The 27929-nt window shown below is 50.3% G+C and overlaps 8 protein-coding genes across 8 annotated transcripts; 4 read left to right on the top strand and 4 right to left on the bottom strand.

The window, feature by feature from the left end:
- Positions 1-22: 22 nt before the first annotated feature.
- On the bottom strand, positions 23-2227 carry N7482_000364 (putative C6 transcription factor; the record flags this gene model as incomplete). The annotated part of the gene is made up of 5 exons (XM_056682489.1): positions 23-382; positions 446-728; positions 794-1217; positions 1273-1988; positions 2064-2227. 5 exons carry the CDS (start codon positions 2225-2227, stop codon positions 23-25), a joined length of 1947 nt encoding a protein of 648 aa, XP_056546095.1.
- Positions 2228-3380: 1153 nt separating this feature from the next.
- On the top strand, positions 3381-4550 carry N7482_000363 (uncharacterized protein; the record flags this gene model as incomplete). The annotated part of the gene is made up of 1 exon (XM_056682488.1): positions 3381-4550. The coding sequence occupies one exon, from the start codon at positions 3381-3383 to the stop codon at positions 4548-4550; it is 1170 nt and encodes a 389-aa protein (XP_056546094.1).
- Positions 4551-8316: 3766 nt separating this feature from the next.
- Positions 8317-10089, bottom strand: N7482_000362 (uncharacterized protein; the record flags this gene model as incomplete). The annotated part of the gene is made up of 2 exons (XM_056682487.1): positions 8317-9320; positions 10080-10089. The coding sequence occupies 2 exons, from the start codon at positions 10087-10089 to the stop codon at positions 8317-8319; spliced, it is 1014 nt and encodes a 337-aa protein (XP_056546093.1).
- Positions 10090-13635: 3546 nt separating this feature from the next.
- Positions 13636-15027, top strand: N7482_000361 (uncharacterized protein; the record flags this gene model as incomplete). The annotated part of the gene is made up of 1 exon (XM_056682486.1): positions 13636-15027. One exon carries the CDS (start codon positions 13636-13638, stop codon positions 15025-15027), a length of 1392 nt encoding a protein of 463 aa, XP_056546092.1.
- Positions 15028-15589: 562 nt separating this feature from the next.
- cdcA (phosphoprotein phosphatase CDC14) lies at positions 15590-17577 on the bottom strand (the record flags this gene model as incomplete). The annotated part of the gene is made up of 3 exons (XM_056682485.1): positions 15590-16850; positions 16913-17450; positions 17529-17577. The coding sequence occupies 3 exons, from the start codon at positions 17575-17577 to the stop codon at positions 15590-15592; spliced, it is 1848 nt and encodes a 615-aa protein (XP_056546091.1).
- A 2449-nt stretch (positions 17578-20026) lies between these two features.
- Positions 20027-20723, top strand: N7482_000359 (uncharacterized protein; the record flags this gene model as incomplete). Its single annotated transcript, XM_056682484.1, has 2 exons — positions 20027-20660; positions 20716-20723. 2 exons carry the CDS (start codon positions 20027-20029, stop codon positions 20721-20723), a joined length of 642 nt encoding a protein of 213 aa, XP_056546090.1.
- A 475-nt stretch (positions 20724-21198) lies between these two features.
- N7482_000358 (putative MFS maltose transporter) lies at positions 21199-22960 on the bottom strand (the record flags this gene model as incomplete). The annotated part of the gene is made up of 4 exons (XM_056682483.1): positions 21199-21779; positions 21830-22167; positions 22223-22701; positions 22751-22960. The coding sequence occupies 4 exons, from the start codon at positions 22958-22960 to the stop codon at positions 21199-21201; spliced, it is 1608 nt and encodes a 535-aa protein (XP_056546089.1).
- A 4310-nt stretch (positions 22961-27270) lies between these two features.
- N7482_000357 (CTAG/PCC1 family protein) lies at positions 27271-27726 on the top strand (the record flags this gene model as incomplete). Its single annotated transcript, XM_056682482.1, has 1 exon — positions 27271-27726. The coding sequence occupies one exon, from the start codon at positions 27271-27273 to the stop codon at positions 27724-27726; it is 456 nt and encodes a 151-aa protein (XP_056546088.1).
- Between the last annotated feature and the right edge of the window lie 203 nt (positions 27727-27929).

Below are 27929 nucleotides of genomic sequence, written 5' to 3'. Positions count from 1 at the left end.
TAGATCACAAACCATCTCTTGTTCACGGCGCAAACCCATTCGTCACAGGAAAGTACTCCGAGCTAAAGTCCCAGCTGTTGTAATTCGGCAAGTTTAAGAAGTTAGACAGGCCAGACGTGACGTCGTGCACAATCTCGGCATGTACAGGCTGCGGATCAAGAACCTGGTCTAACATGCGGGACAGGTTTTTCTCGGCTTCTTTGCATGTGTGGTAATTGCCATGCCCAGGACGTGCAATCCAGGAAAGCATTGATATGAAAACGCTCAGGTTACGAACTAGCTCGGCGCGTGGAAGGACCATGTTGTGTGGTCCGGGCTCGTGGGACTGACGCAGAAGTTCAAGCAGAAGAACAGCGGAGCTCGGGACACCGTAGGTCAAGGCCTGTATAACCGTAAGTCAAATGTGCAGAAACAACTCGATGGGGATGCGACTTGGTAAACATACGATCCAAGAATAATGCCTATCAAGGTCCACCATCGGGCTGCGCTTGGTGGTGATCCTGTTCACAATGCCCAGAACCTGGCGCGATATGTCGCAGAGCTCCTCCTGTCCGGTATTCGTATGCTTGATCAGGGCCCGCTGGAGCAGAAAGCAGGTGTACAGGTAGTTGAGATAGAGATATACGGTGGTTAGCCACCCGTAGTGGAAATCACCTTCCGGCCAACGATCATATCGAAGATGGTCTGGAGTTGCCTCCCACACTGCACGCACACCTTCTCGTATTCCACTGGTGGACGCTCTTTTGTTAGCCTCGAAGAGTGATTGGAATCATCTCATGGAGGTCGCTCTTACTTGCACTTTTGAATCAGATCATGCGGCTCATAGGTGCCCAGTGCAATCTCAAGTGTTTTTTCCCTGAATAAGGAGAGGTGGAAACGAATTCTTCCAGACGACATTCGGTGACGAACCCCTTGAGTACTCCAGCCTGCAGGGTCAAGTTCGGAAATAGCTTGTTTTAGCGCATCACCCCCTGCTACAAGGGCCTCATCACTTAAATCCAGAGGGGAGGTTAATGTGCAATATCGGTAGTTCAATAAGGGTGGCCGGCCGACGAATGTCGCCATCATTTTGTCCATGTAGAATGCCGAGGTAAAGCAGCATCTCCGCCATTGCCGAAGAAAAAAGGGACAATCATCTGAATTCTCAGTGTCCATGTGCAACCCTGCGGCGTAGATGGTAGCTGTTAGATCACCCAGCCGACGCCATGCTTGGTAGCCTAGAACTCCTTGTTAGCTTCCATCTGCAATTCTAGCTCAAAAGGGAAGACCTACTTGAGTCTCCGTATTGCTGTGTTCGCAGCATGACATCGTTGTATTGTAGGTACGCGAGCATTTCGTTGGCTGCGGAGGCCTGGTCACAGAAATTGAGACATATCGTACTAGCCACAGTCACTTGTTCCAACAGTCGGTCCTTGGCTCGTGGATCATCGCCTTCAGCTACTTCTGGGTCATTGTCGGGAGTAATCACTAGTTGCTGTCCGCACAGCGTGAAGATATTTCCCAGTGCTTCCCAACGGAAGTTACGCCCCGTAAATGAAGCACAATACTCCTTAATAGTCATAGACTGATGTGTAACCAATGCCCGCGAGGAATTTTGAAAAATCTGGGTGGCCAAGTTCTGCAGTTGGGGCATCAGATCATTCGGGTTGAACCCATCAAAGATTTCGCCAATAGAGTTCATGATAGCATCCATGACTATTTTGGGAACAATCACATTCCACGATTGCACATAGAACTTTTCGACCAGCCTGCGGCGATCTTTGAGATTGTACAAGAAAAGCAACACCTCCGCTCCAGACTGGACCCGGTCGGGCTCCACTACCAAAACTGGGAATGACTCCACACTCTCCTGCTCAAAGGCAATCTCATTGCGATGCTCGGTCAGAACTGCCGTGAAGCTTGTAGAGCCCAGATAACCCGGCAGTGCAGAGGGCGGTTCCAAGGGCGCATATAGGCGCCCACCATGCAGTGAACCTGGGCTAGAAGCACTAATGGGGACGGTTAGTTTTGTTTGAGCTGAGCTCCCACGAGTCCAACGCAGACCTACTTGGAAGTTGGCTGACTGGTAAGTCTTCTCGAGGACACCGGATTTGACCTGGTATGGTCCGAGGCTCTCCGGCGGGTCATCGGGGCTGGATGGTAGAAACATTGGTCGCTGATTCTCTTTGCAGCGCATCTGCGGCAAACGGGCCGTTCGTGGTCGCATCGCTGCTTCGACCGCCGACATGGCTCGCATGACTGTAGTGCGCCGTTCCGGCGGGTAGCCGGTGACCGCGACCGGCGATCGGTATTTCTCATCTCTCAGGAAACGAATCCTGTGGCTGACAAGTTGTGGAGAAGTTTAGTTGAAGTCCGCGGTAAAACCCCTAGTGCTGACCAACGAGGTTTAGCGTACCAGTCTCCCTTTTAAGGTTGCCATGTTGCCATCCCTGCCGCAAAATGCCCCCTGCAGGTGGGCAAGCTCGCCCAACGCTAGCTCGAGATCTGCAGTGCCTTTTTCATGGCCAATGCTATGCTTGTTTCTCACTCACTTTATGGCCATCTTGGCCATTGAGTCACTTCTGTACTCATAGCTTTCTGTTCTCTCAGCAGCTCAGTGCATAAGCTATGACGCAATGAATAACAGAATGTGTACGGAGCAAGGGCGATACCCTGTTCTGCAGAGATAGAATTGGTAGTAACTACTGACAAGGGTGTCTGTAAATGTTATCTCCGTGTGGTGGCCAGTTATAATCAATCCTCAAATTATAATGCTGATCCCTGTGAACTGTATGAATTTTTCATCACATATCATCAAGGCTGTGCTCCTAACCGCCTCGTCGGGACAATTGGGCGTCAAATAGTGCAAACCTGGCATTCTTTCGAAATATCTAATTAAATTTCCCTTGATCATAGGTTCAAAGAAGGCCTATGGTACTATCTACTTTCCTTCAAGAAAGGCTCTTATCTTTCGATTTGCAAACGTTTTCTATCTCGCTTTTGATGTCTCTCGAATCTCTCCCTAGGTCTCTGTCCTCAAAACTGTTTGTAGGCTTTCAGGTCCTCAATGCATAATTCATCGCCTCCTCATTTTTACCGCTCTATTACAGTCTGTCGTCTTTGTGTTGTGTTCTCCTATGTCTTTGTATGGACAGAGTATTTCTTTGTCCTTGTCCCTACTTTATGGAGCTCAGTCCTTTGTTCATACAATGAACCTCCGGCATGTTCTGCGACATGTTCGAGCTAGAAGACTGGTATATAATGACCCTTGAGCCCTGGCTTTTCACACCTGTTCATCTTTCCAAATCCACACACGAACACCAAATTCACCTCCATCATTCGACCTAACACCTCATCCGAGCTAGTGAGTATCTGTCTCTCAGGAATAATCCACCACCACAATGCCTTCGAGTCGCGATGACCCCGTTGCAGGTCGTCCTGATGTTGATGCCAGGGAACTTAATCTCACCGACCCTTGTGCTAACCCTTGTAGTGGGGATTCCCATGAGTCTCTTCGTCCTTTTGATGCTCCAGAGGAGAAGGACAACCCCATCAGTGAGTCTACCAGCAGTGTTCAGGGTGGTAAGGTGCCCGAACGTAGGTCCCTGCCGAGACTCTCCGGGCCCAAATTCTTCACCGGGCCTCCCGATTCTCCCGATCTTTCCCCTTCCTTTACTCTAGAGGAAGAGGAATGGAGTTCCTACAGTGGGCTCGTACGCGGGTTCTCTGGTGAGTCTACTGGGGTTTTTGAGGGGGAAACGGCATCCGGATCGAGACGCCTCTTAAAATTTTCTAGGTCCCATACTTCACTGGGCCCTCTAGTCAACGCTCAGAATCTCAGTCCGGATGACCCGGAGAAAGACCCGTTGGAGAAGTACAGCCAGCTACAAGAGGCGGGCGCAGTACGACTGAAGTGGATCAATGACTCCAAAGTACATTGTCCAATCAATCTCTCTAGGCTTGCTTTCCGTGATCTTCTAGATGACGGATGGCAGCTTTCCCAGCGACATAAGAGCCTGCCGGACATGTATGACGATCCCAGATTCCTCCCTCCTGGTGTGCCAGGAGCGACCAGTTTCCCTATCCAGGAAGACTCGTATCAGTGGACTGACATCGTCAAACGTCACCGGGATCCAAATATCCCAGGATATAGGCAGACTGTTTCTAGGTGGGTAGGCAGAACTGCAGAGGGTGTGATCTTCATTGAGTTCATCAAACGCGGTGAAAACACCAGTTGCCCATTCAGCTCTGAGGTTACCAAGGCTGTTTACGAGAAGGACTTCCGTATTGAAACTCTCAACCACGTGTTTGTAGCCAATGTTATCAACAAGGAGACTCTTGAGTTTATCTTGGACAACTTTTGGCCGGACTGTATTGATGGGATTCAGTCTATGGAGCCCAATTCACCCGAGTATAAGGCAATTCTAGGTACTCGAATTGGCAAAGTCGTCGCCTATCTGGTCTTGAATGCATTCGCCCGGGGTACTCGGCGGATTGCACGAGTCGTTCTTTGGGTTGCTTCCGTCTATGGCATCCAGCTGCGGTTTGACATAGAGCCTGTTGGCGGTTGATTCATCTTCAATTGCGTGACATATAACAGGTTGGAGGACTAGGTAAGTAATGAATAATCGGAATATTGAGACTTTTCTTTGCTTTACTCGCCGACATAAAGCCCAGTCTCTTCTATTTAGCTAACCAGACTGAAACAAAATCCACTTTGCTCTAATTAGACCGATCATCGAGATTTTGAAATGCTGCAAATGATGCAGTCGACCAACATAACTTCTCGGCTCAACCGTAAACGTAACCTAAACTGTAAGACATCATTTCCCGAACCACCCCTCACCACCCTCACTAAAGCTTCGAGATTACTGCTTAAGCCGTCCAAATCTTCCAACACCCACGCTGATGATAGAGTGGCTACTAGAAAGATGGCTCTGCTTTGCATCTTGGCATTTTAAATCTTTGCTCTTTTTTTGCCTTAAATGTCAGACGTATTGAGATGGTTGTTCCAGAAGTCGCCCAAAGCTAACCATATCGAATCAAACTGGTCAATTTCCTCACCGCAGCCATGAATGTGTGCGAGTCCCTACAGGCCGCACAAACAATGCCAGATTAGTTCTGTGTGCTACGGTAATTACTCGGAGAAACTAGTGGTATTCTACTATATAGGTAATATATAATATACTAAGATATACTACCTCTCCGGAGTAGGGTAGTCCGGAGGGTACCTAGGTAGGAGAGCGGGTTATCGATTGGGTATCGTTAGGAGATTGGTATGTAAATGCTAGGCTATATAACCTCCCATGGGAGGGAATAGCTTCATATGGGGAGACACACATTTCGTAACACTAATAATATTAATAGTATCTAGGTAGCTAGCTAATAGAGATGGCAGAAGATATGGAGATACAGGAGAGGCAGGGGCCCAGCCAGACTAAGGGTGATCTGAGGGCGTGGAACACACAATAGGTGTTTTGTTACTGTTTTTGTATGGGTTTTGGTGGATTTAATACGGCAAAACGCCGTTTTTCTTATGTATATACTGTTCCATGCGCGTGGGCTGGCGTTCGGAATGCTCTTGCTTCCGCCAGAGGAAGCGCCTGCATAGCCATACGACACTAGTTGGGCTGCATCAGGTTAATAGACTATCATCATCATCACAACACCTGGTATCCAGCAGGAAACTTCAAAAGCGTGCCACAGAAGCTACTGGACTTCCATGACAGATCTCTTGCCAAGGCTGGACCGCCAATCCGCCTACTAATCTGGACACAAGCGACACTCAATGACGAATTCATATATGATCAAGGTTCCGGCATTGTAGTAGTAAAACAGGGAGCTCATTTCTCTGTCTCTTTCTCTTCCTTTACTTCCTCAGATTCGATATATTCGTTAAATGGACTTTTCTTCTTGAAGATTTGCCAAGTCTAACAGGCAGTCCGTAAGACCTCTGCATTTGCATTAAGACGCAGGGAAAAACTGCACACATTTGACAGAAAAACCTGTATCGAAGCCTAACAGGAGGGCCTCAACCAAAGCCATGCTCATTTTATGAAAGAACCAATAATGGGTACACCACGAGCGGCGCAGAAGCCATTCAAAATGCCGGCAAGTCCACCGAACATACCGCCCCTGTGATATTCATCCGCATTGCTTGCCAGGCAGTCGAATAGGGCACAAGTAGTCCCACTATCATCTTTGCCATTATCCACCATCTTAAGGGCACGTCTGGTGCAGTCATACCAGTCGTCGGCTTCGCTTTGCGTGACTCTCGCGCCGAGGGCTGCAGAGAACAAGATTGCAAGTGGGATAAGGGAGAGCTTCATTTTCTGCAAGAAGAAGGCGTAAATAGTCTAATCAACTCGTTGGAAAGGGGAGTACTGACGGTCTGCTTGGTCCTCAGGAGACTTATGGAATGTGTTGAGAAGATATTCGTCCTTCGCGCATTTCTGGCCGGTGAGCAAGGGTTGGCGGTTTAAATAACCAATTTTCTTCACCAGTTTTGCTGGCTTTACGATCCTTTCTTTCTGTCAAAAAATCCCTTCTACATCATTGTCGTTAATCTGTCGAGCCGAATGAAAATGTATGCATCATTGAGATTAGACTTGGATAGAGTTGCAACGAGCTGTGTATGAAATCAAGCCTCATTATTCCGAGGAACGTTACCGCTAGTGCATATGACATGCTTGAAGACGGCGTCAATATGTTGTGGCAGCTTCCGCAAGCAGTGGGATTCTAGACTCGACTTTCCAAGACACATTGGGCGACATATGCATTCTAAAACTTAACTCCATAGAAGCTTCATTCAAGAGCAGGTATGATCAAAGTTTGAAGGTGGTATTGGCAATAAAGGTAATTGCTAAAGCAAGCTAACACGGAGTTCAGAGGAAACTAGGGCCTAGAACTGCTGGACCAAAAGCACATAGGACGAACACCTCGACGGCTGATGTTCCTTATTCTTGGCGCTGCCACTGTCACTCTACCATAGCTACACGGACGTTTAGTGACTTATGACCTAGAAAAATGCAATCCCAGTGCAACCGCCCGGCTGGGCGGTTCATTACGACGAATGCTCGGGATGCCATGTTGGTGGTAAGTCCAGGCCTGTATGGGTACATGATAGTGGAGAACGAGCGTCTGGGTGGATGATAAAAAATCAAAAATTGCTACGTATCCATCAACGCTAGAATGGAAAAAGCGGCTTCCTCGGAACTGATCGCTCACTATAGCCAACCACCACAATATGTGCACTCTGAGTCATATACTTGAGACATTACTTCGTGCACACGTATGAGACCGTGTTTAAGCAGCGGAAAATGTAGTAACCTATCATTAAAGGTGCCCGAAGCCGCGCAGTGAGAAGTGATTGGCTTTCAATCACGCAGGAGAGAGGTAATTATTTCCGAAAACGTCAATTTCTGTTTCCTTACTGGCTCTTTCTGAAGGTCTCGCTTTATTGCATGACTTAGAGAGAAAAACTTGAATCGAGGAGTAGTTAAGTTCCACACGAAAGGCTCGGCTCGCAAACGGACGGGTGGGGACAGGCATGCCCACGAAAGATATCCCTTGTACAACCTGTCCCAAAATTCAATTGAACGTATATTGCTAATGGTTCTCAGCTACAGCTTGGATAAATCAGAGTACCACTCAGTGGCTAGAACCATACCTGGGTCCTGTTGCCTTCTCTTCTTGGTCGATGACACCACCAGGAGCTGTGGCAGCGGAAATTTTTTTGAATACCACCTACCCACGCTCTACCTTGATACCCTACTAATGTTTGGATTTGCTTCAACCCATGGTATGAAGAGGAACCACAAACGGGGACAAATCTAGCCTTGCAATAGATTCTCTGGAAGAAAGCTAGCTGACCGCATGCCAGGGATGGTCTCGCTGTCATTCCGAGGCACGAGTAGTTTGAAAACAAAGGAAGGGTTACCATGAGCAGATCTTGCCACCTAGCTATGATGCGTTCTAGATCCATGGAGAGAAATCCCGATGAAACCAGTAAACTACGACCAGATATTGTACATGGCAATGTATCATATAAACCATTATTCAACTATAAATGCGCACAGGTGTCAAGTCCCCATACCAACCATACATTGCCAGGTTAACTAAACCTGTAGCCGCTTATCACCCTAAACTGAATTACTCATTCCTGCCTTCTACGCGAAATGTGGGGACCACACCCTTTTTCAGGACTGCTAATTGCGTCCCTCGCATATCATACGTCCCTCACCGCGGGCCTATCATATGACCAGGCGGTTCTTCAAGCAGAGAACCCACCCAATAATGGAAACTTGGGAGGAGACTTGAAGTAGGTTTGCTCGAACGCTATACTGAGTGGTACCATCTGACGGGGATAGCTTTGCCCCACCAGTCGCAACTCATGGGGACGACAGAGGAAGTCACTGTCGCTGGTATTGTTCTTCCTCCTATGGTGACAGCAGCAGCTCTGACGCCTGGGATGGTTCGAAGTCCGGCGGCGGTGGTAGCGGCAGCTCTGGCGTCTGGGATGGTTCGAAGCCTGGCGGCGGTGGTGGCAGCGGCAGCTCTGGCGTCTGGGATGGTTCGAAGCCTGGCGGCGGTGGTGGCAGCGGCAACTCTGGCGCCTGGGATGGTTCGAAGCCTGGCGGCGGTGGTGGCAGCGGCAACTCTGGCGCCTGGGATGGTTCGAAGTCCGGCGGCGGTGGTAGCGGCAGCTCTGGCGTCTGGGATGGTTCGAAGCCTGGCGGCGGTGGTGGCAGCGGCAACTCTGGCGTCTGGGATGGTTCGAAGCCTGGCGGCGGTGGTGGCAGCGGCAACTCTGGCGCCTGGGATGGTTCGAAGCCTGGCGGCGGTGGTAGCGGCAGCTCTGGCGTCTGGGATGGTTCGAAGCCTGGCGGCGGTGGTGGCAGCGGCAACTCTGGCGCCTGGGATGGTTCGAAGCCCGGTGGCGGCGGTAGCGGCAACTCTGGCGCCTGGGATGGTTCGAAGCCTGGCGGCGGTGGTGGCAGCGGCAACTCTGGCGCCTGGGATGGTTCGAAGCCCGGTGGCGGTGGTAGCGGCAACTCTGGCGCCTGGGATGGTTCGAAGCCCGGCGGTGGTGGTAGCGGCAGCTATGGCGGCGGTGGTAGCGGCAACTCTGGCGTTTGGGATGGTTCGAAGCCCGGCGGCGGTGGTAGCGGCAACTCTGGCGCCTGGGATGGTTCGAAGCCCGGCGGTGGTGGTAGCGGCAGCTATGGCGGCGGTGGTAGCGGCAACTCTGGCGTTTGGGATGGTTCGAAGCCCGGCGGCGGTGGTAGCGGCAACTCTGGCGCCTGGGATGGTTCGAAGCCCGGCGGTGGTGGTAGCGGCAGCTATGGCGGCGGTGGTAGCGGCAGCGCTGGCGTCTGGGATGGTTCAAAGCCTGGCGGCGGTGGGGAAAAGCCCGGCGGAGTCGGCGGATATGTCGTCTGGGACGATTCTTTGCCCTCTAATAGCGGGTATAAGCTCTGTCCCTGTGGTCAGTCCGTTCCCCTGTTCAATGTTTGAACGGGAGATATGAAGGTCCACTAAATTGGTCGATCTCTGTAGTGGTAAAATTCCTCTAAAAGTTCTCTATTCAACGTTCTCATTTGGTTTCCCCAGTACTAATCTGTGCGCAACCCCGTTGATCCGAATTACTGCAACACTCGCGAAGTTGTGTAATGTGTGGAGATAGTGTAGAGGAACTATGCTACGCTAATTAGGCGATGGATAAGGAATGCTCCGCATGTCTTTCTTGCCCGAGTTGTTGCTACCACCTGATTTGGTAGTTCCAAGTTTTTCCTTAGAATGTCCGCTAACCTAAATATTTAGTGTAACGGCACGGCCCGAACGGCAGGGTAAAAGGATAAATGGGAAGAATGTGAGCCCCACCCCAGGCTTGCGGCCCTTCGCATGCAACCAAAAAACGGCAAAGATGCGCCGGTTTAAGGAGACTTGGCAGGCCAAGACATCGTCGCATTGTTGTGGCTGAAGTCAATTGCGTCGTTGTTCTCTCAAAAGCAGACAATGGACGATTCCCGACGCTGCGCAACAGTTGACCAAATTCTACTTCAGATCAGCACGTGAGTAATTTGCGAACATGAACTTACATGGTGACATCAAGTAGATTGGGGCATTTCGGAGTTATTTTCTGGGAAAGAAGTTGTAAGAGTGTGGAGCTATAACTGATGTTGAACAAAACTATACTCAGTGGGTACTCATCCTTGTGCCCAGGGCAGAATGGTTCCGGTCTGGCATAGAGGTGGGTGGTGTCTGAGTACTTGCATCAGCAAGTGACTTGAATAGCGTGTAGTTTGGTTGGCTCTCGGTGGCCCTTCAGTAAGTTGCTGCCCTCAAATATGTGGCGGCTACAGGGGTGTAGTAACATGTTTGTAGTACAGAAGCTCACTCTTGAGTTGTCCTCCAGAGTGATAAATATCATGAAGACCCCACTGTTCCTTTCCAAGTGTCACGGTCGCTCAGATACGTGATCTAGATATCAATAGACGAAAGAATGAAAAGAATCGACGTAGTAGCTAGTAACGACGGGAATATTCAACATCGTGACACGGAGGAGAAAGTGTGGGAGATGGAGGAATCTTACCTTTTTACAAAGACAATATCCTCCTAAAATAGTTATAGCAGACTATCTACTTAGGGGCTTACTAGGATATAAGATTATAGGAGCACAAGGATATATCTGCTTGTTATAGCGAATATATCTATCTATATAGATAGGAATATAGTAAAATCTAGCAGAAATAGACCGTAAGTGGCCTAAAACATAAGGTAAAAATGCCCCCAAGATCACATTAGACTTCTAAGATAGATATCCTATAAAGGCTAGACTACCAATTCATCTACTAATCTAGACGCAAGCTACACTTAATCACGCTTCATCGATAACTACCCCAACGACGATAAACCTACACATTGGGGCTAAGTGTATCTTGGGTGGGGGTACTATAACGATCACATAATATAGAAGGTTTTGGCGATGTATAGAGTAAAACCAAGAGCTCACCTCTTTCTCTTTCTCTTCTTTTCTTTCCTTAGATTCGATATCTTCGTTAACAGACTCTTCTTTTTGATGACTTGCTAAGTGTTAACAGTAAGAAGCTTTTACTCCAGATATCCATTAACTACATAGAGAATGGTGGCCCCTTATATTCAAGAACCGATAAACGAGGAAACTTATCGGCCACTAAGAGGAGGCTAATCCAACGAGATGCTCGAATTGACGCCGAGCAATCCTCTAGTCAATATCCCGTCTGGCGGGATGTGTACTATGTAATGCGATCCGGACCCCCATATCGCCACAAAGGGCAATACTGTTGGCAAGACCCGGAGAGCAAAAAGCACTATAGATTGAAAACAGACTACATTAAAGCCCGTGTTGAATACGTGGAGCAGGGCGGAGACCTTGAGATATATGAAGACATCCCTGGCACTATTCGTGAGCAGCTTTATGCCGAGGGAAACTAGCAATGCGAAAAGAAGAAGAAAGCTCAGATCATTCTACCATCGGCCCAATGTGTCCTCCGATCAATATCAACAATTTCTTCCCGGCTAGCTCATCTGAACATTTGATGCCTAACCCTTCTGCTAATGAGACTTCGACTGCTGATTCCGCTTGTGTTGACCCAATTCTGGTTCACGGACTGGTTGATGTAGCTGTGGAGGAATATACCGAATGGCAGTAGTCACGGGTGAGCAATGAGGCTTTCAGGGATAACATCTTGCAGCTAAACTTGATTCTGAAAGACCTGATCACCAAGACCTCTGCGCCAATCTGTCACAGAGACCATGTACAATATCGCTCGTGTACACCTGTTGCTACGCGGTGGATGCAGCATTATTTTGGGTCCACAGGACCCCTGGTCAGCTCCAGAATTAAGTGACAGTCAGGTTCTGGGTCAGCCGAGTCGCTGCTGAATTAAGATGACGTGCCTGCTGAGCATAATGCGTCTGCCATCGGCTTTACTTCCCAATCGGACGGGCTGTGTGGAGAGGCATTCAGTAGATGACCTCAACTCAATGCAACTTAACTTTGATGCTCATGGGACAGAATCGCTTGTCACTGGCTGGGTATCAGAGTAGAGGGGTCTACATCGGGGTACCGAGCAGTGGGGTTGGGCTCGTTTATGTATGGCAGGGCAAAGTTGGAGCCATAATCGATTGGTATGTTATGGAGGACATACCATGACTCAGGGTGGGCTTGACCAAGCTCGGAGTATTTCACCTGGTACCCTTCGAACTGCCAAACATGGACGTATGAACGAGACTGTGACTGTAGAAATATGGCGTAAAAGTAGTTTGCAGACTGCTATGATGCCGTCTGGCACTGAACGGCCAAAATTTTTCCAGATCAACCTCAGTACATTATCTAAGAGGGGTACAATTGAGTACATTACTTAGAAAAATTAAGCGTCTACGCCAAAAGTATGTCAAAGAAGGTTCAAATTTAAGATAAGAAACCTCCAACTGGGCCCGTCCAGTCTCGTTCAAGAGGAATTCTCGTCCGGAATTCAATGACGTAGTTGAAGTTAATGAGCGAACCACCCATAGTTAACCTACCTTCCGCCCATATTCTCAGGCTCCCGAGCTACCATCCACAAGGTCGACCTTATTTTGAGATCATCTCATCCGTTCCACGAAGGGATCAGCAATCTCTCTTCGAAAGCGCCTCATTGGCCAACCGAATGAGAGTTCCAAAGTGGCCCGGCGCACGGCCGAGGGTGAACCTTGGGTAGGCTTCTAGCCTCGAGCTTATTTGGCCACAACCACGACGGTCATGAGTAAGCCACGGCCACACTGGAGCGGGCGAGACACGGCTTTTCTGCCAGCCTCATAAATGCCCGCCTCGAGAAGGAAAAGTCGACCGATTGCGATTGCGATAGGAACTCAGGCTGAAATGCGTCCATCATGGCGTAAGATCCGCCCCCAAGCCAAGCCGCTGGAGGAGACAAGCGCCTCCCCACCGTCCCATTTTAAGCTCGGGGGCAGCTTGGCAGGCAAACCATTGGTTCGCTTCGGGCGCGCCATCGGTCGCCTGTGATCCCGGAGTCCAATTCCATCGAGGGCGGATACTGCACCCTTTGCCGCTGTTCTATTAATATGCAGGGCCCTTCTCGGGCCCCTCCATCTCCCTTGCACTGATCCTGCGTTGGACTGCACGGGCCGGCAGAACAAGCAGGAGGGACAATCCCACAAGGCGAGCAGGTGTGTCAGACTTGTATCTGTCCGCTGAACGGCTGCGGTGCTATCTGCGGCGCTATCTGCGGCGAACTTTCTTGCGCTGGCAGGCTGAGCCGCAACATTTTTGCATATCTCACTCGTGACTCTCAGCGGACCTGTTTTTGAATCTCGCAGGTGAAGAAAAAGGCTTAGTTGCGCATAATGACCGTGACGCGAGTCTGAGAACACAGGATCAGCCAGATCTCACCGGGAAAACTGCCCCGGGACCGGCGCATCGATTTGGGGATGTGCATTCTACCACCAACAAGCACATCCTCAAAATGGTTGGCGTTCCAAAGAGCAAAGGATGCCAGACATGTCTCCAGCGGCGGGTGAAGGTATGTAGAATCTTCGATAAGGACTCGAAATACTCCCTCTGACACGATTCCACACTAGTGCGATCTGCTGCGACCAGAGTGCACTCAGTGCATGCGATACGGCGTTGACTGCCCTGGCTACACACGCCCCTATAAGTTCATGGATGAAGGCCCACATCTACGCCAACATTTCACTAATAAACAATCTCAATCTACCTCCGCCCAACCCTCCGAATCGATCGACGAGCGCATCATACCATCCCTCGCAGCCAAGTCAATGGGCAAGCAACAACCCGTCATCTTCGGTTCCTTCGTTCTCACAGCCTTCACACGCTGGTTCGGGCTGAATCAATTCCGCGTGCATGTGCCATGGACAGGATATATTGCCCAGCATGTGGGCCAGAGTCCTGCTTTCGATGCAGCCATTTACTGCGTCAACTCGATCTTTATGGGTCAGACACACAACAATAATAAGCTGCAGCGCTCGAGTCGCGAGGTCTACAGCAAAGCACTGCGGCTCTTCGGTGATCGAATTCGCGATGCAGACGCGATGAAGTCAACTGAGAGTGTGAGCATTACCATTGCGCTGAGTCTGTTTGAGGCATACTCGCGGACGAATCCGGACTCGTGGGCGCGCCATGCGGCAGGTACGGCACTGCTGATGGCGCATCGCGGCCCCAAGGCGCATTTGACTGGCTTCGATCGATGCCTATATCTGTCTTTCCGGAGCTTTCTTGTCGCAGAGGCCTTTGTCAATGGCAAGCGGTGTATCTTCGAACTACCTGAATGGCAGGAACACATTGACCAGGTTCGGATAGAGGATATGGCTTCGCCGCGCGTGAACGGTCCTATCGCACTCTTTATTGATCTGCAAGATCGCATCTTCAAAGAAGTTGTCAAGGTACCGGGCTTGCTTGTTGTGGCGCGCCAGCTACATCTTGCAGATGAGCCGCTGAAGGCAAGTCGGAACCTAGCCGCGCAGGTCCTTCGCAGCAGTCAGACCTTATGTACTCTGTCGGCTCATCTGCGTCTTGCTGCTGCGGTGCAGAGTTACCAATGGTGTAATGATGGCGCGGTCGACAATAGGAAGACGCCCTTTATCGGGCCCATCCCGTCCATATTCCCGCAAGAATTTGCAAACAGCGTCCTGCGAGGCTCTGATAACTGCCTGCGCCTTCTCCACCTTCTACTCGACCACCTCGCGAGTGATGCAGTGCGGGAAAAGCACCGCATGTGGAGTGGACAAGACGACACTGAGATCCCGGATCCGCTGCCGTTTCGACTGGTCTCCAAGTTGAATGTTGACCAAGTAACAAGGATAGGACCAGTTGTAAATGAAACTGGTGACAACATCCCTGCCGCAGATAAATGGCTCGATGTTGTGGCTGCATCGATGGGGCTGGAAGCCTTCGACATTATCACTTATGCTAAAGAAAGACCCGATCCCCCTTCTGAAGGTCGGAGGGAAACCGATCAGTGGACCACTGCTCTATCCTTACGGTGAAAGTTCTACTAGAACACAATATTGCGGATATTTGCGTGATACCCCTACACCATCATAACCATCACTTAGCTACGAGAGAAATGAATGGAAATAACTGAAGATAATTTGCGCGAGATCATGAAACCAATTGTCGTATCGCCGTAGTAATCAAGACGTACAGAAACCCTCCCCAACCCCCCAACAAGCAGAGCACCATGGCCTGGGGGTGAGAAGAGACTGGGACGCAATTGTGGAGTTTAATAGAAATAACCACAAAACCCCCAGATCATGGCAGCTTCCCCTAAACAAGTAACCCATTTCAACGTATAGACAAAGAAGTGCAACCAGACGCCATGTAGAACATGCCCAAAGCCCCATTGTTTTTGCGCCGAGAAAAAGAGAGCCAAACAAGAAATGTGGAAGTCCACGAAGCACGAATCGAGGTGAAACATTAGACATTTCAACATGCAGCAGAAGAAGGGGGTATGCAAAAAGCTGCCCATTGAGGACAGGAAGAATAGAAATGTGTCAACCACAGTAACAGAATGTGCCAAATTGTCGATAGCAGGAAATCCATAGCCCATTAGGCGGCTGTACGAGTGGCCCGAGATGGACTAGAGGTGCTGCCGATACGGCCACTAGCCTTACGCACTCCTCGCGATTCACTCTTATTGCTGTCTGTAACCCGCCGGGGGCTAGAGCGAACCTTACTGACAGAAATGGCCCCACCAGCACTCTTGCGGCTGACAGGAGTCTTGGGAGCGGCGGTCTCAACCCAGTTCTCGCGATCTTCGTGAATATCGTCAGTGAGAGTATAGCTCGCTGTGACGGTCGCCGAGTAGCTGATCGAGCGCGAGGTCGAGGTTGCGACAGGAGATCTCGACGACCGCTTGGCCAGCATACGAAGTTGGATTTCCTCATCGCTCTCACTGCTTTCATTGCTCAATCGATGCCCACGGGGGCTGCGCGCCTCACCCTGCTTGTGGCCATCATTGTCAACAGCCAAGGAGCCAGAGGCTGTGCGCGCGTATGGGTGGTGGCGGGAATCCTTCCGGTGGGATTTACGAGGCTGTCCAGGGGTCGGAGCAGGAAGGTTCTCCTCGTGGTGGCTGCCAGCACCTTCATTGTGGTCGATTTCACCGAGCGCGGCGCGCTTGGAGTGGCTGTTATTGGGGGGAGTGGCCACAACACCGTTGCTTCCACGCTTCTTGGCAGAGACACGAGCTGGGGTGACCGGAGCAGACTGAGCCAACTTCTCGCGCATGCTGTCCTCGAACCACCACTCCCGGAAAGAGCCCTGGTTGAGGTGGAGCCAGTGCTGTTGGGGTCCCACAACCATACCAGGGCGCATGAATCGCATGAATGCAATGACCTCGTTTGCAGTGAATCCATAACGATAGATCAGATAAGCACCTATCAAGCATCCTGTACGGCCCAGACCAGCCTTGCAGTGCACAGCAATACCCTTATTCTTGACAGTAATCATGTCGTGGGCCATCTTGATAAACCTTCGGACGAGTGTCAGAGGCGGGCACGTGCCATCCTCAAAAATCATATCAATGTGTTGGATGCCCATAGCGGTGAAGTATGATGGGCTGTAAAGCTCAGAGTTCAAACGGACAACAAGGCCCACGTTGCGAGAATAGAAGTGGACTAGAACGTTTTTGAATGGGAGTGGAAGCTTGGAAGAGCAGATTTCGGAGATGGAGGAAGGCAGGGCGTCGTACTCGGGAGTGTTCATGGGAACAGGCGCAACGGGTTGGTGTTGGGGTGAGGCGAAAGCAAGGAAGTTTGGTGTAACCCAGTTGAAGTCGCCCATATCGACTCTTTCGAACTTTTCATACCTGTGATTGACAGTCAATACCGAGGGTGTAATTCTCAAAACAAACAAGAGTTCAAATCATACTCTTCAAGGTTGAAATCCCTCAGTCCACACAGACCCTGCTCCTTGGCCTTCCACACACCATAAACAACATCCTGGATGTTCAGAATGAAATCGGCCTGGCTGTAGCCGGCATCACGAAAGGGCATGTAAGGAGGGTCGGCCTGCGCGATCGGCGCCAGGGCCAGATGGGGTGGCCAGGATTGGATGAGAACCATGTAGCAGGCCACGAGACAGGCGGCGTTTGCGCGGCTCCGCGCATCGGTTTTGCTATAGAAGACAACCGGGCGATCACTGTTTGCTGGGTCTCCGAGAATCTCATGGAAGAGCACGGCGAATCGGTACAGGTGACCGATGTGGAGGGGTCCAAAGTCCGCATGGAATGCATTGTAGAGGAGAGTATCATCAACGGTGAAGTAGACAGGGGATCGGCGCTTGGATGTCGGAGTAGATGGCTGAGCCCGCGCTGCCCGCTTGCTTGGAGACTTGGACTGCTCCAGCGGGTAGGGGAATGGTGTTCGCGACGACGGAGTCGAGTCGTAAGATGCCAGATACAGGCGATCTATATTGTCGGTTGTTATTACACCACAATTCCTGGCCGATTGTTCTGCGCTATCGTCAAGCAATGCCATTCACGAACCTTGAATGTACTCGATCATCTGGCCCGCATGGCCACCATCGATTGTCATTTTGTCGGTCGTTTTTAGGTCGCGCGGCTATCAGAGATGCAGGAGATGGGGCAGATGGCGTCGGCCGCAACAAGAGTGCTGGAGAATTGTCGTCAAATGTGTGATGGCGGGCCGGATCAATTGTCCGACAGCAGGTCACAGTCAGTGCAATAATAGGACGCAGTGGAATTCAGAGGCTCATGATCTGATTGATCTGAAGTCGATAGTTGAGAAGAATGATTAGGATAACGATAGTCCCGGTAAGAGAGAAGCTGTACAGGACGATGTAGTAGGAAGAGGGAAGAGGGGAGTTGGAGAACAAACAGAGGCGGGAGGAGAATAATAATCTCATGGTGTTGGGGCAGCTGCCATGCCACGCTAACCCGCTGTTATGTTGTGCTGTCCCCCTTTGGGACTAGTGCCCCTGCGTTGACTCGGCAACCGTCTGCCGCCTCAGGCAACCACAACGTTCTGGATTATGTCATCGTTTTGCCTCCCCAGTCACAAATAATCAAACAATCAAACAAAACAGCCAAACAGCCAAACAGCCAAACAACAAAACAACAAAACAACAACAACGTGATAGGTCCATCGCATTTTTCGCTTGCTTGGGCTCTCTGGGCCCCGTGACCATTCAAGCACCCATGGCCCAGCGACCAGGCGATGCAACATCAAAGATACTTCCGACTTATACTCTCTAACAAACCTCGACTTTCCATGAGCTGGCTGGGTCAACGGCATTAGTCTCGTGATCAGTCATAATTTCTCCATACACACAATGCCCGGAAAGTGCAACCCATGTGCGGCTAAAGCATTCCGGATGACAAGCAGACCAATTGCCCAAATGCCGGAGATCCCCAGCTATGCTTGTACTCCGTTCGGGTTTGCCTTCGGCTCGGAGGTTGCGTCAGTTTCCGTAGGCGTGTATACCATCATAACACTGACCATTGCACATTCGAGATCTGCCTACCGCCCCTCGAGACCTAAGGTTGCCCTTTCTTATGCGATAGGCTCAGGACATGGATATACTGCCCTAAGTCACAAGAAGAGCACAAGGAAGTACTATTGATGCGAATCGTAACCCCTTGACATAGCCATTGTGCGATCAGATAGCAAGTCAACTCACTCCTGCCTGAACACATGTGTGGGACCTCCCATCTTTGGTTGCCACCGGCGGGATGAATAGTAGATTAAGAGTCGGTTGCCACCGCCAGAGCCTTGAACCTTGGTCCCGGACTTCTTAGGTTGGTGCGTGTACAAGCTCGTAGATATATATTCCAGAACTACAGTACCTAGAGCAGGTAAGCCACAATTCAGGTAGTTATTTCCAGTCACATCTGAAGTGAAATGAATCCGGAAGAATTTCCATTTAGATGATCACAAAATACCACAGTTTGTCTACATTTCGCTTTCATGATCCAGATTGTCGAATGACTACCCAGAAAAAGACAGCTCAAGTCGCATTGAAGTAGTTAAGTTGATTTCCCAGATAGAACCTTACGAGCGCCGGCGCGGTCGGCTCTTCTCCGCACCGTGAAGGCAAGGGCATCAAACGACAGAGTCTGTTCTCGAAGTTCCCAATTTGAGAAAATTCCACGGCCACTTGGTTCCTGGAAAAGCCTCGCAAAGAGGTCTGCGTGATCGACAGGGTACTACGAAAGCTATTTGTCGAGGCTCCGCCACAGCCGCAGCCCTTGCCGGCGCCCTCTCGGCCTCACAGGTCCATGCATCATATCGGTATCACCCCTCGCATAAGAGGCGGGATGAGGGCGAACACTCTACTCCCGAACTAATGATCGGCTTCACTACTCACAACACTATACACCTTTAAATTTCACTAACGAAATTCACGCGACTCGCCCAAGCCGCATCCATTGCTCAAGCTTAATGGTCATTCTTCCTACTCGCCAAGCATATAGGGTTATGAGCAGTCAGAAAGTTGCTTAGCCGAAAGCAAGCTTTCAGCAGCAGGTACTCTAGTGCCTGCTGAGACCAATATTGAACCTTACTGCCACAGACTGGAGCTTATCCAGATTGAGGAGCCGTGGACTCGAGGATCTCTACAATTTCGCATTGGGACGTATCACTGGGGCCCATGTGGAACATCCCTGATTGTTGCTGAGCATTGGTCCACTAGACTGCCTCCGCGGCAGACCGGATGACAGGTTATGCATGCCGATCGTGATTAGTCGCGACCAAGACGAACGCGAAGAGAAAGTCACGGACTAACCATAGGCTGCAGGGCATGCGAGGAGACCTTGATGCAGCGTGTGGGAGCTCATCAAAACAGCGTCAGCAGAGTGTATATAACCCGGCCCCAGCCTCGTTCCTTCTCGACGAACTTTTCTCTACTCAGCTCACTCATTCGCTTCCAGTCACTCTTTCTGAAACTCTCCGGCCTTTCCATTGTACACAATTCTTTCACCATATCACTCTCTTTTTACAAATTTTCATCACCACAAACGCAATTATGAAGTTCACTGGATTTGTTCTGTCTCTCGCTTTGACCGGTATGGTCACTGCCGCCGCTATTCCTAGCATGCCTGGTGCTGATGGTGCCGTTGGTGGTCTGGAGGGTGCTGCCGAGGGAACGGTTGCCGCCATCACCGGTAGCCACATCAAGCGCCAACTGAATGCTGCCCAGCCCGTCACTGAGGCTGCGGCTAGCTCTCTGAATGGCGGCACCGGCATTGTCGGGAGTGCTGCTGGTACGGCTGAGAGCACCAGCCAAGGTGCCGTTGGCACCGGTGAGAGCACTGTCGCTGGCGCAGCCGGAGCTGCTAAGCGCCAACTGAATGCTGCCCAGCCCGTCACTGATGGTGGCGCTAGCTCGCTCAACGGGGCTACTGGCATTGTCGGCAGTGTTGCTGGTACGGCTGAGAGCACCAGCCAAGGTGCCGTTGGCACCGCTGAAAGCACTGTCGCTGGCGCAGCCGGAGCTGCTAAGCGCCAATTGAATGCTGCGCAGCCCGTCACTGAGGCTGCGGCTAGCTCCCTGAATGGCGGCGGCACCGGCCTTGTTGGCAGTACTGCTGGTACTGCTGAGAGCACAGGCCAGGGCGCAGTCGGTACTGTTGAGAGCACGGTTGCTGGTGCGGGATCTGGTATGTCCTTCCAATACATTGTTTGTGCAAAATCGACCAACTAATCATTTGTTAGAGCAATAAATGACGGTATAGACTAAGAATGTTGCCTATAGTGCATTTTTGGTCTAGTGGTTATTTTGCCTAGGCTTTGGCTCTATTTTGTCTTGACAACTACCAGTTAGACGGACCCTAATCGGACCTAGTCCGGCCAATCCTTTGCGCAAGCTCTGGTAGAAGGGAAGGCTGGATCTCAAGACGAATATGTCAGTGCATATTATTGTTTCTGTACGACTGGTGGATTTTGAATATCGTTCGCATCGACATAGGGAGATCATTCCCATTTTACGGAAATATTAGGAGATATTTAGAGGATATACATATGTACTGGGCATCACCTCACCTTCCGCCGAAGACTATCACGTAAACACGCATGAGCGCTTGCAGACTTGTTTGTTCACGAACGACCTCATGTTGGAAATAATTACTTGTAAGTACCTAGTAAGGAACTCATCTCTACCGCTCATTCCTGCACCAGCAGTACCACTCCAGTTTCCATCTACTCATCATCGCGGATATCGACGACTGTCTGCTTCCATTTGCGAGCCTGCACACGACGACGGAACAGAATGTCGATCTCACGGAAGGACCTGTGCTTCATCTCTGGAACCCACATCCAAGCCATGGCGGTGCAGACAAAGGCGGTGCCAGCCCAGACGTAGCCGCTCTTGCCGCCCAGGTTCCACTTATCAGTGTTGAGCATGTAGCTGGCAAGGAAGATGCAAGGAATGTTGACCAAGTAGTAGGCACCTCGTCCAATACCGGTTGTCAGTGGCCGGAGACGAACGGAAGATGTCTCGCCGATGATAACCCATGAGGCAGGGGCGGGTCCCAAGCAGAACAGGACGGAGACGATCAAGCCAAGTGATGCTTGCGCATTGCTAGCCGCGTTACCACCGCCACATGAAGCCGCAATACCGAGCGCGATCAAGAATGCACAGTTGATGAATTGACCATAGACATAGATGGTGCGTCGGCCGAGGTATGTGGTGAGGACCCAGGAGAGCATGACCATTATCCACTGGAGGGCAGAAGTGATGAGACCAAGTGCAAATGCGGTGTTGTCTGCCATGCCGGCCTCTGAACTGGTGTTAGTCTGCTATGAGGTTGCAGGAAATGGCTGGACTCACGTTTGAAAAAGTAAACCGCTTGGTTTGCAATCAGATTGCCCGTCAGATTCTGAGATGCGTACACACCGCACACAATCAATGTGCGGTAGCGATCGGTACCTTTCCACAGTTCAATGAGACTGGGCTTCTTCTCAGACTTCTCGAGTTCGATCGTGCGACGCATCATTGCGACTGCGTCAGCGGGATTATCATTTGCACTCGCGCGTCCAAGGCGTTTGACAGCCTTCTCTGCCTCCGCCAGACGGCCCTTTCGTACGAGCCACCATGGCGATTCAGGCGCAAGGAAGAGTAGGATAGCGAGGGGAGTAGGAAAAATCCACTGGAGTGCAATGGGAACTCTGGGATGACTGTTAGTATAGTGCCCCTCGATGGCATCCATGGGAGCGGACGAACCTGTACGCTGACGAGTCCTGCCTGGATTGGTAGTGGTAAGTGATACCGCCGACGATGATCGACCCAATCGCCCAGAACATCTGCAACATCTGCGTCGCTGGAGCTCTCAATCTCATTGGCACAATTTCGGCACAGTAGGCGGGTGCATTGGCGATAAAAATGCCCCACGGGATACCTTCCAGGATCTGGGCCGCGAAAAACATCTCCTGGCTGTTGCCGAAATAGAAGATGAAGATGAAGCCATTCAAGAACATGAGACCGCCAATGGTTGCCCATCGATATCCAATCCAACTGGTAATGGGACCTGCGATGAATACACCGATGAAGGCACCGATTGGCCCGCTGCACTGGAATGCTGACTGCCATGAAGCTTCGATAATCCAGTCATTTGTTTTGTCGCTCCATACACCAAAATCCTTGGCAAATTCATGTGTGGCTATGAACTGTCCCATTAAGAAAACACAGTATGACTCCATGATCTATCGCAACGTTAGAGAAATGATCTGCCTATCACGGGCTAGAGCTTACAATGGTGCATGACATCACAAATGCCCACCAGCTGGCAGCGGGATAGGCCTTGACAGCCTGGAGCACAGTCATATTATGTTCGACCTCCTCGGCATCGATGGCGCCCGCTCTGTCGTAGTCGACCTTCTCGCCAACATCGTAAACAGGTCCGCCCGAGGTGGGCTGCGCCTCGACCTCCGACGCTGTCTGCTTCTCTGTAATGTCGCTCATGTTGACGATTTCTGAGAGAAACGGGTGAAAGAAAGAGAGGCAGACACGACTGGGGGTTTCAGATCTTTATACCTGCGACACGCTCGTGATGGTGATCCCGATCTAATAATTGAGTAAAGCTTGCTCCGCACCTTGACCCAAACCCCACATCTCCACTCACGAGGGTCATTTTTCCGGGCACTACGGTAGCAGCGTCACTTGATTATGGTTGGCGTCGAGCGAAGTAATCTGATAGGTAGTCGGGAGGAAATGTACTTCCTTTGCGGGGTCAGCTGAAGTGGCAATTTGGTTGGTAGGGCGTGGTGGTGTGAGTTGAGATGTGGCGTTCCATTCGCCGGGAAATTTCCTAGTTTGGGTCGTAGGGGAGAGTCCAGATCCTCCCTCCTGCAGTTAGTGCGAGTCATGCCTGTGCCCCCAGGTTTTTTCTTGTTGTGCACTCTAAAATCTGACCCTCCTGACTCCCTGTCAGCGTGGTTCAATTCTGTTGAGCCTATCATAACGAGGAAATTTAACCGAGGAGCTGAGGATAAGCGCTAAATATTAGTTAGCGCTGTGCTTGACTCCGGGTATCGACCAGGGGCAAATGCTCAGCAAACGTGACCCATTCAGGTCTTCGAACGGCCTCTAAAGAAGTCGGATGCTCATGATGCTTGATCTCTCTATCTCTGTAGAATACCATGCTCAGTGGGGGACAAGTGGACGTGCAGTATCCAAGATAAATATTGTCGATTTTTAAAGAACCTAACGATTCCCTGAGTCGGACACGGCTCGGTGTCATCTTATCCGCGGGCTAGGGGTTCGGCCAGTTTTACCCCGGACGGTCACTACCCCGCGCTATGACCCCGGACGGATCCTGAATCTCCTCCAATGGAGAAAAGGAGAAATACCGAAATTGGATAGTACAAAATATGAAATTGCATGAAAAGGAGCAGTACTCCCAAGGTTTAGGCTAACTAGCTTTTCATCATATGCCCTCAAGTTATCTGCGATCCATTACTCACTAATACTTGGTCAAAGCCCAGGTAAAGCCGATTGAATGCCTCTTCTTTTAACCCTCAGCTTCGCCGAACCGGTTTGTGTTTCGAATTAGTAGTCATCGAGTTGGCCTACGTTAGTAGTGATATGATCTTTACTAGAAAAGCCATATAGGACTAGCTGACATGGTAGCCACGCGATCGCGTTGTTCAAAATCAAGCTCTTGCATTCTTGAGGGCATATGGCCGATTTTGACTTGGGAATTATGAATCTCAACTGCGCCCACGACAATAAAGGTTTAATAACGTCGTTTCCCTAGCTAGTCCCCAGCTCCTTCTCTCTACACTGCCCCGAGATAGTCAGCTATATACGGTTTCGCTTGGCGGCCAGTTGCCAAACAGAGCTCAAAAATTCAAAGATGAAGCGACCTCTGCACTCGCTTCTTTGAGAATTTCCAAGTCAGCGTGGGTGTGCGAAAATTGGGTGCGTTGTTTGCGTAGCTACCCTGGCATTTCCTGCGGGGCTAAGCACAGCGGCTCATCCCCCCACCCGATTGGCTCTCGAAGCATTTGGGTACTAACTAGGCGTATGTGTCTAATTTACCAAGTTACTCAATTATACACTTATGGGCCTCTCAATCTCTTTCTTTGTCTTCTGAACACTCACTATTAGGTAAGTAGGCCTTTGACTCTGAATAACGTGTCCTAATTTTGTCACTCTTGTCCTGTCAATGTCCTCCTTTGTACCACCTGACGTCGAGGGCTATTGAATATGGTACACTAGGTTAGCCGACCTAGAAGAGGAATCGAAGTCTCAAGGACCTTCACCGACAAGAAGCAGGAAAAGCAATCCTGGCCATCTTTAACTATGACGCACCGATCATTATGGAAACCGACGCATCTGACTTCGCGCTCGGAGCGCAACTCATGCAACCAGGCGAAGACGGCAAGCTTAGACCTGTCGCTTTCTGGTCTCAAAAAATGATCCCAGCGGAATTGAATTATGACATCCACAACACGGAACTATTGGCTATAGTGTTAGTATTCCAAGTCTGGAGAGCGTATCTGGATGGAGCCAAGCACACGGTGATTGTTCGGATAGATCACCACAACCTCACGTTCTTCACCACGACGAAGAAACTTACCCGACAACAGGCAAGGTGGGCAGATTTCCTCGCATAGTACGATTTCAGAATCGTGCATTGCAAATGGACCGAAGACGCCGTTACCGACGCGCTCAATAGGAGACGCGATTACGAAGAAGGCACAAAACAGGCTAAAGCAGCAATCCTGCGACAAGACGACGGGACCATCGTCTACAACAAATAGATCCTCGCCGCAACGGTAGAAACCCAAGATGATCAATAGACACAGATCATCAGAAACGCAACAGCAACAGATGGCACGATACAGTTCGTAACCGAAAACGTGCAAGAAAATATCCGACGAGATGAAACACGACTAATGCTCGTCCACGGGCTCATCTACGTACCGGCTGTTAGCAACTACGGTAAGGCAAACGCATCTTCAACTATCCATAGACATTGAGTTTTTCAACATACGCATGAAATGGTACTATACCCAATCGCGCCAGGAGGCGCCAGACTTTCAAAAGGGGGAGAAAGTTTACCTCCTACGTCGAAACATCCGCACCAGGCGACCCAGTGCAAATCTCGATCATCTCAGACTCGGACCATTTAAACTCGAGGAGAAATTAGGATCAGTCAATTACCGCTTAAAGTTACCGGAAAGCATGCGACCCCTATATGCAACAATTTATGTCTCATTGCTAGAACGGGCACCCAAGAAAGCTAAAATCGCTATTAATATCGAGATCAAGGAAGAAACAGAAAACGAATACAAGGTCGAGAAAATTCTAGCGATAAACAAAATCAGCTGGAAACTTTACTACCTTGTGAAATAGAAGGAGTACGATACCTCGGAAAACACGTAGGAACCTATCGAGAACGTAACAAGCTACCACCAGCTAGTTCAACAGCTCCACCAGCAGGGAGGGGGGAACCACTACCCAACCCGGAGAAGCCCAAACCGTCCCAGAAGGACGCGGACGACGGACCGGCACTCGCAATCATCTGCGTCAGAGTAGGATTCTCCGACGTTGCCGCCAACGCACGAGCATCCTCTGCATCGGCCAGACGGTCCTGCTCGGCCAAGATCCTCAGCATCCAACTGCTCCATCAAGGAAGTATCGTGATCTAACATCCGATCGTTACAGGTTCGAAGGAATTAGCGCTGTTTGTGCAACCGAATTATTTTCGTCATCAAATCCATTTGTTGTTTTTCGGCCAGAGCCAACTCTTCGTCAATCTTTTGTTGCTCACGGAGCACCCGCTGCCATTCGTGCTCACTGTGAAACCGCTTCGCACATTGCAGCTGCTAAGCGCCAATTTGACAATCTCCCCGCCACTCTCACCCAGACAGGCTCTGACACTGGTGCCGGTCTTTCTGGCAGTACGTCTAAACGCCTTCCATTCTATAGTTATGAAACTTGCTGACTCAGTTTCCAGATCCTAGCGGCATCTATGGCGCTCTCGCCAACCTCAAGATGATTGTCGATGCTGGTCAGCTCTCTCCCAGCGACATCTCCAACCTTCCCGCTGCCGTCCAGCGCGTTATTGCCAACCCTGCCGTCTTGTAAATGACCTTCCATCACTGAACGAGCACATTTTTGGACTTTTATATGCATGGAAGGTGTCATGACTTCGTTTGGTCGGCATGATCTCTACCCTTACTTTCTTGTCTTCACTTCTTTCATCCCTCGAGGGCTATATACTAGCTGTGATTCTGGGTTCCTGCAACTCGATGTACAGTATATATTTTAATAAGTGTCCTTTTATACTTTGAGGACTCTCACCAGAATCCTGTATGGGACTACTTTCTCTGAGAGAAAGTTCTTATTTGTTGTAATATCAATTTGTTGATTTCTCTAATTATATCACCACCTCGGGGAACACACATCAGGATATCTTTTCTAACCTGTAATTAGTCGTATTTGTGCCCTCGATGGACCTAATCTCTTCCTGTAGACTAATCCCAGGTCCCTGTGCTCATATCCCCATCCGGTTAGGTTGGTATGTAATGTGCGTCATATATTACATCTCATTTTTTCACATTATATTGTATTATATACTACATCCTTACGTGTAATTTTAGATTCCCGAATCTTCAGATCGCCGTGATCAGTTGCTACTCTGCTCAGCACCAGCCAACAATTAACCCCTACCATCACAGTGGAGCTCGGCTTCTCTTTTGCTGGCAAATTCAATTGGACCTGGCATTATTATTACCATTCTTACCTAACCACCACCACCCACCATGGCCAATACACAAACCTCCAACAACGAGTTCCCATACTCTCTGTACGATCCCACCCCGCCTTTCGGGGCCTGCAAATCTGCATTTGCTGCACCTTGTTACAAGGCATGGGACACTAACACAGGGTATAGGACCATCTCCCTGCCACTCCCAACCCATCGCCTCGCATCGTCTGCCCTCCAGACCCTCGAAGTCGACACCGAGCTCTCCCCATTTGTGCGGCGCACCTTCCTCCTCACGGCCCCGTCCTCGAACAATCCCGGCGAGCCTCAAGAAAAGAAGCAAAAGCCGGACCCGGATGAGTCCAAAACAGTTCTGCAGACCACCTACTGTGCGACCACAAATCGCATGCTTCGCGTCGCCGTCAATGGGTTCATGGAAAGCCTGGGTGTTATTCTGGGCGTGATGGCGGAGCTCGATGTGGACGTGCTCAACGCGGAAGAGATTGAGGGGTGAGTGAGCACCAAGAGGGCTAATTCCTCATCGTTCGAGAAATCTACGGGGCAGGTGGGCGACGTATGAACCTTGCGAGGCCTGGCATCTTTGTCTACATTACGGTGGTGGCTGTGCCCCCCAGGTCGGCGTCGGAACAACACGACTTAGAACACGCGATGCGCTAGGCTTAGGTCCCGGGAACCCTGGCTGTGGCTATGCCTTGC

Source organism: Penicillium canariense (assembly GCF_028826845.1).
Source record: "Penicillium canariense strain IBT 26290 chromosome Unknown utg000001l_segment0_segment0, whole genome shotgun sequence".
Lineage (NCBI taxonomy): Eukaryota > Fungi > Ascomycota > Eurotiomycetes > Eurotiales > Aspergillaceae > Penicillium > Penicillium canariense.
Note: the sequence above shows the minus strand (reverse complement) of the source record. Positions and strands in the feature narration are given on the sequence as shown.